This window comes from Chrysochloris asiatica, unplaced genomic scaffold (genome assembly GCF_000296735.1).
Source record: "Chrysochloris asiatica unplaced genomic scaffold, ChrAsi1.0 scaffold00097, whole genome shotgun sequence".
Taxonomy (NCBI): Eukaryota; Metazoa; Chordata; class Mammalia; order Afrosoricida; family Chrysochloridae; genus Chrysochloris; species Chrysochloris asiatica.
In genome coordinates this window covers 6,057,080-6,063,329 of record NW_006408615.1, presented here as the reverse complement: position 1 = coordinate 6,063,329, position 6,250 = coordinate 6,057,080, and the positions used below count along the sequence as shown (strand labels likewise).

The 6,250-nt window shown below is 49.8% G+C and overlaps 1 protein-coding gene across 1 annotated transcript in view; it reads left to right on the top strand.

The window, feature by feature from the left end:
* The first annotated feature begins 393 nt into the window (after positions 1-393).
* Positions 394-6,250, top strand: part of UPK3A (uroplakin 3A) — a 9,332-nt gene continuing 3,475 nt past the window's right edge. Inside the window, exons 1-4 of the mRNA XM_006866833.1 lie at positions 394-445; positions 1,317-1,472; positions 4,080-4,359; positions 5,798-5,880. Of these exons, the coding sequence (XP_006866895.1) occupies positions 394-445; positions 1,317-1,472; positions 4,080-4,359; positions 5,798-5,880 (571 nt within the window). The remainder of the gene's footprint in view (positions 446-1,316; positions 1,473-4,079; positions 4,360-5,797; positions 5,881-6,250) is intronic.

Genomic DNA, 6,250 nt, shown 5'->3' with positions numbered 1-6,250 from the left:
GGTGTTGTGAAATGCCATTGAGTCAGTTCTGATTCATTAACACTGTTTAGGGTTTTCAAGGAGTGACTGGTGGGTTTGAACCTCTAACCTTGTGGTTAGCAATCAAGTGCTTATCTTACAGTGCTACACCAGGACTCCAATGGATGACCCTGCTGGTGTTTAAAAACCAATGGCATAGCTTCCAGTATTAAAACATGAAAGCAACTACAGTAGGACAAACTGACAGACAGGCTGGGCATGATCGTACGCAAATAGCCAAGACTGAAGTCAGAGACTGGGCCAGCTGGCAGGGCGAGCAGAGGTCGTCCCCCACCCCCACTCCTGGAGCAGGCGGGGCACAGCGTAGAGGCTCGGAGCCCAGGTCTGGACCAGTGGCTACTGGGCGTTGGGGAGATGAGTGTGCTCCGCTTCCTGCTGGCCCTTGGCTGCCTGCGGCTTGGTTCAGGTACAACGGGGCGTAAGGAAGGGCAGTGCCCAGATGGGGGGCAGGTGTGCACCACCTGAACCCAGACCCTCTCCGAGAGACCTAGGGAGCCTGCATGGGAAAGGGCCACTGGGGACTTTGTTGATTCTCTCCTGGGGTTGTGTCTCTGCCTGCACTGGGCCCAGCCCTGTGCACCCAGAGTTAATAATAATAGTAATAGTAATAGTAATAGTAATAGTAGTTCCTGAGCTTTCCAGGTGAAGGGAAGAGTCAGATGGCTCTGGGTGCTGGGAGAAAAGGGCACGCAGGGGCTGTGGTTGACACGGAGCTGGGCTCATGGGGAGACCAAAGCACATGCCCTGCTGAGAACTCAGCAAGATCAGGGGACCAGGGGACGGCCATTGGTGTGGGAGAGCATGCCCAGAGCAGGGGGCAAAGAAGTGTGTGGAGGGACGAGGCTGGGCCTCACTGGGGCAGGAGTGTGGTACAGCCAGATTTGTAAGTTGGGGAGCAGAGGGTAAACTGCAGGCAGAAGCGGTTACTAGGGTCCAGGTGAAGAGGGTGGGGATGCCTGGCTAGGCTGATGAGGCAGAGAGATCTTGGTGGTGGGGATGGGGGTGGGGGGACACACTGCCTGATCTTGGAGATAGAATGTCTGGAGGGGGGCAGGGTTAGGGGAGCGGTTGGGCCGGAATGCCCGGTTTCTGGCTGGATGCCTGGGTGGGTCAGGGGCACTGCCTGTCTCTGAGACAGACCTCAGTGCCTGGGACCAGCAGGCATTCAAGCATTCAATAAATGCACACAGCCGCATCCATGTGTGCATGGGCAGTGGTGGCCATTGGTGCGGAAGGTTCAGGTGGGATGCAGTGTCCTTCCTCATTGTCCCCTCTAGCTGTGGACCTCCAGCCCCAGCTGGCCAGTGTGACCTTTGCCACCAACAACCCCACGCTCACCACTGTGGCCTTGGAAAAGCCGCTCTGTGTGTTTGACAGCTCTGCGACCCTCGTTGGAACCTACGAAGTCTACCTCTATGTCCTGGCTGAACTGGGTAAGGTTCCTGCCCGCTGCTCCCAGGGCCCCTTGGCCAGGAGCTGCTCCCATCTGCAGGGAGGTAGGCAGAAGGGTGCCCATTTCACCAGCAGTACTGGTGGCCACTCGGTGCCAGCCCTGGGCTGGACACTGGGAACACCAACCAAGATGAGGGACATCTTGTCTTATGGGGGAAACAATGATAGCACCAGCTGCTTTGACACAATTCGGATCAATTTCGACCCACAATGACACACTAGAATTCGTATTCACAACTGCCCAGTTACAATCAGATGACCCCCAATTCATGGCGACCCCGTGTGTGCCCACAGGGTAGAACTGTGTCCACAGGGTTTTCAGTGTCTGAGTTTTTGGAGGTAGATCACCAGGCATTTATTCTGAGGCACTTCTGGGTGGACACGAACCTCAAATCTTTCAGTTAGCAGCTGAGCATGTTCACCCACTGCAGAGAAGATAATCAAGGCTCAAAGGAGTGGACTGACTCACCATCTCCCAGAGATGGAATTTGAATTCAGATCTCTGGCCCTCAAACCCAAACCTTTCCCCAGGTTTCTCCAGATGGTTCCAGATCCATGTTTGCAATTGACATAATTAGCTGTGCAAGTCTACCTTTATAAATCAATTCGATTTTCCATTACTGTGAGCCCCTTCCTCCCCCCTCTTCCTCTTTTCATCCCTGGTAACCAGGTGTGGACCTATGGGTTAATGCGCCAGACTGCAAAGCCATTTGAACTGCAAGGTAGGTGGTTCAAGCTCACCAGCTGCTCCTCGGAAAACCTATACAGGGTCGCTCTGGGTCGGAACCAACTCGACGGCACTTAACAACAACAACCACTAATAAACTTTGTAGTCTGCTTATATAAGTGAGGTCATACGGTATTTCTCTTTTTGTGATTGATTTCTTTCAGCATAATGTCTTCAAGCTCTATTCATATTGTAGCATGCATCAAGACTCCATCTCTCCTACTAGCTGAGTAGTACTCCACTGCATGTATGGACCACATTGTGCTGTCCACCCTCAGCTGGCGGACAGTCCGGTTGTTTCCACTGTTTGGTTATTATGAAGAGTATTACAGTGAAAGCTGGTGGACAAGTCTCTGCTTTCCAGTCTTGTAGGTTTACAACTAGGAGTAGAATCACTGGGCCTTGTGGCCATTTAGTTCTTTTTTGCTGTTTTTTTTTTAATGTTTTCTTGTGAATTATGTGATAGGGCCATGTAGTTCTAGTTTTCATTTTTTTTGAGGAACGGCCACACTGTTTCCCACAGTGGCTGCACGGTTTTGTGTTCTCATCAGTAATGGAGAAGGGTTCCCATTTGTCCACGTCCTCACCAACGTTTACTACTCTGTTTCTGTTTTTTCATCTTAGTCATCCCAGTGAAATGGGATCTCATTTTGGTGTTGACTTGCATCTCTCCAATGACTAACGATGCTGAACCTTTTCATGGGCTTGGTGACCACGTGACTGTCTTTTCTGGTGAAATGTCTATTCAAGTCCATTGTCCATTTTAGGACTGGGTAATTTGTCTTTTTGTCTGTAAGTGGTCTATATATTTTTTGTTTGTTCGATTCTTTTTGGATATAGGGTTTCTGAAGATATTCTTCCAATCTTGTCTTTTCATTTTTTTGGGTAGTCTTTTGTTGAAAAAAAGTTTTAAATTTTTATGAGCTCTCATCTATTTATCTATTTTGTCTTTTTTTTTTTTAATGTTTTATTGTGAATTATGTGATAGTTTACATGGGAGAACATTATTTTCACATTCATCCTATCGTATATTGTTTCCTTGCCATGGTTACAACCCCCTCCATGCATCGTCAACCAACCAAAGGGTATACATTGCAAGCCTGCCCACCGGTCGTCAGCACACAGCCCCTCTCCTTCTCTGTGTCTAAAGTTTTTTTTGCTTCTTGTGCTTTTGTTATTAGATGATTCATTATTGAAAGCTAGGCCTGACAGCATTGCCCCTGCTTCTTATTCTAAGAATTTTATGGTTTTAGTTGGTTCACTTAGGTCCTTAATCCATTTTTTAATGTTTTTGCATATGGTGTGAGGCAGGGATCTCGTTTCATTTTTCTGCATGTGGAGACCCAATTTCCTCTGGTAGAGTAGTGGTTACGAATCGGGCTGCTAATCTCACGGTCAGCAGTTCGAAACTACTAGCTGTTCCGCAGAAGAAAGATGAGCCTTTCTGCTCCTGTAAAGATTTATAGCCTCGGAAACCTGTACTGGGTCGCTATGAGTTGGAACTTACTCCACGGCACATAACAACAACAAATCATTAAAAAGACTCTCTTTTCAGCAACCTTATCAAAAATCAGTTGACCATAGATGCGTGTATCTAGGCTCTCTATTCTATTGCATTGGTCTAAGTCTCTTTTGGTGTATCAGTACCAGGCGGTTTTGGTTACTGTAGCTGTACAGTGTGTTTTAAAATCAGCAAGTATGAGTCCTCCTCTGGGGTCTTGTGTGATTCCATTTCAAGTTGAATTTTGGTTTTTCTGTTTCTGTAAGTAAAGCTGTCAGATTAGGGAGCATTTGATGACAGACTTAGTGAGTGACTACTCACTAGGCTGGCCAGGACCTCACTTCCACATTACCCTTGCAGCCAGCTCCAAGAATGACTCAGTGCAGGACCACACTGGTAACCCCCTGAGCGCAACATTCCAGCAAACGGAAGGCGGGCGTACGAGCCCCTACAAGGCCGCATCCTTTGACCTGCAGCCCTGCAGTGACCTGCCCAGCCTGGATGCCATTGGAGATGTGTTTCGGGCTTCTGAGATCCTGAACTCCTACCTGATCAAGGTGGGCAGCAACAGGGCCTGCCTGCTCGATCCCAACTTCCAGGGCCTCTGCAACCCGCCTCTGTCGGCAGCTACAGGATATAGGTGGGTGTGAGCAGCTTTCTGGGGTGGGTGGGGCTGATGGCAGTGGTGCCCAGCCCCACTCTGGGGAAGACATTTCTCAAGAGCTGACCATGTGAATGGTCCCATGTCCCCTGCACAGTCTGCCTGGGTGTGTGCCCCATGCAGCTATAATACTCCGTCATTGCCATCTTGAGATTCTTGAGATTCACGTTGGGACAAGGGACCACGTTCCATTTGCGGGGCACTGGCAATGATGTAATCCCCTCGTGTGTGCAAGTCACCCATCCAAATGCTTTGTGTTACAGGGAAGGAGGCTGCTTCAAGAGGGGTGGGGCCCCCTTGTGAAAACACTGACCCTTGAAGACCTACCCCCCTCCCTCCAGCTCTGCCGGCTGTTCCCCAACCCCACCTCAGCACCCTGATTTGTCTCCACACATATTTCCTGAGAGTTTTCTCTGTAAAGGGTTTGGAGTCTTACCTATGGCCCGAGGGCCTAAAAACTACAGTTAGGTGAAACTAAACTCAGACTTGTGAAAAAGGTCAGGCTTAGTGGTCTGATAAAGACTGTGGAGTCCCTGAGACCATGGCCCTTAAACACCCTTCAAACCAGGGTCTGAATTCACCGCTGTGGCTCAGCTTTCATCCAAACAACAGACAGACCTCCAAGGTGAACAAAACACACTCCTTAGAACAATCTATCACAGGAAAAAGGGGCAGGACGCTGGTAGCGAAGCGTAGTGTAGTGGATTACAATGACTGCAAGGTCAACAGTTCAAATCTACCAGCTACTCCTCAGTAGAAAGAGGAGGCTTTCTGCTCCCATCAAGATTTACAGCCTCAGAAACCCTACACAGGGTCACTATAAGGCAGAACCAACTCAGGCACACAACTGCCACCAGGGTTCAGAAGGCAGGAAGCCATAGAAGGAGGGAAGGAAAGGGAAACACAGGGGCAAGTAGGGAGAGGGGGTCACATTGTAAGGAATGCAATCGGGGTCAAAAAAACAAAATACGCATGAAAGTGTTGAATGGAAAATCAATTCGCTCTGTAAACTTTCACTCGAATCACAATTGAAAAGCTCCAACCCATGGAGACAACGGTGTTCCATAGGTTTTTCTGTGGCTGATTTTTTCAGAAGTAGGTTGCCAGAATGGGTTAATACTCAAAAAACATACAACATGTGGTGTGTATGTGATAGACAGAAGGGGGCTCTGAGATGGAGAGTCCGGGCCCCCCAGTTCTGATGGCTTCGTGGGAGAAGGGGCATCATGGCTGGGGGGAAGGGTCCAGGGTGGTCATATGTGTAAAGGTCTTATGCTGAAGTCCCACTTGGGGGCTGTCTAGATGTCCACACCCTGAAAGTAGCCCTCCCCCTAACCTGCCTCCGTACGTAGTTCCTCCCACTCCCCATGGCCCCGGGCCGCAGGACCGGAGTCACTTTTTCTCTGTCCCCTTCCAGGTTCAAGTATGCCCTGGTCAATATGTCCACAGGCTTGGTAGAGGACCAGACACTCTGGTCAGACCCCATCCGAACCAACCGGCGTAAGTGGCGGGGATGGATGGGGTGGAAGGGTGGCCTTCAGGGGAGCCAGGGGAGCCGGGGAACCGAGGACATGGGGACAAAAAATGAGCCAGCCACCAAGGGAATCTCCCCAATCAAGACAGCTCTACTGAACCTTTCAGTTGACTGCTGGTGCTTAACACACTGCACTACTAAAGGTCCATCTGCTCATAAGTTGTTGGTAAATGCCTTCCAGTCCTTTCCGACTCCTAGCACCCTGGTAGCGTAGTGGTTACGAATCGGGCTGTGAACTGCAAGGTCAGCGGTTCGAAACTACCAGCTGTTCCACAGGAGAAAGATGAGGCTTTCTGCTCCCGTCCCGGAAACCCTGTACAGACTCGCTATGAGTCG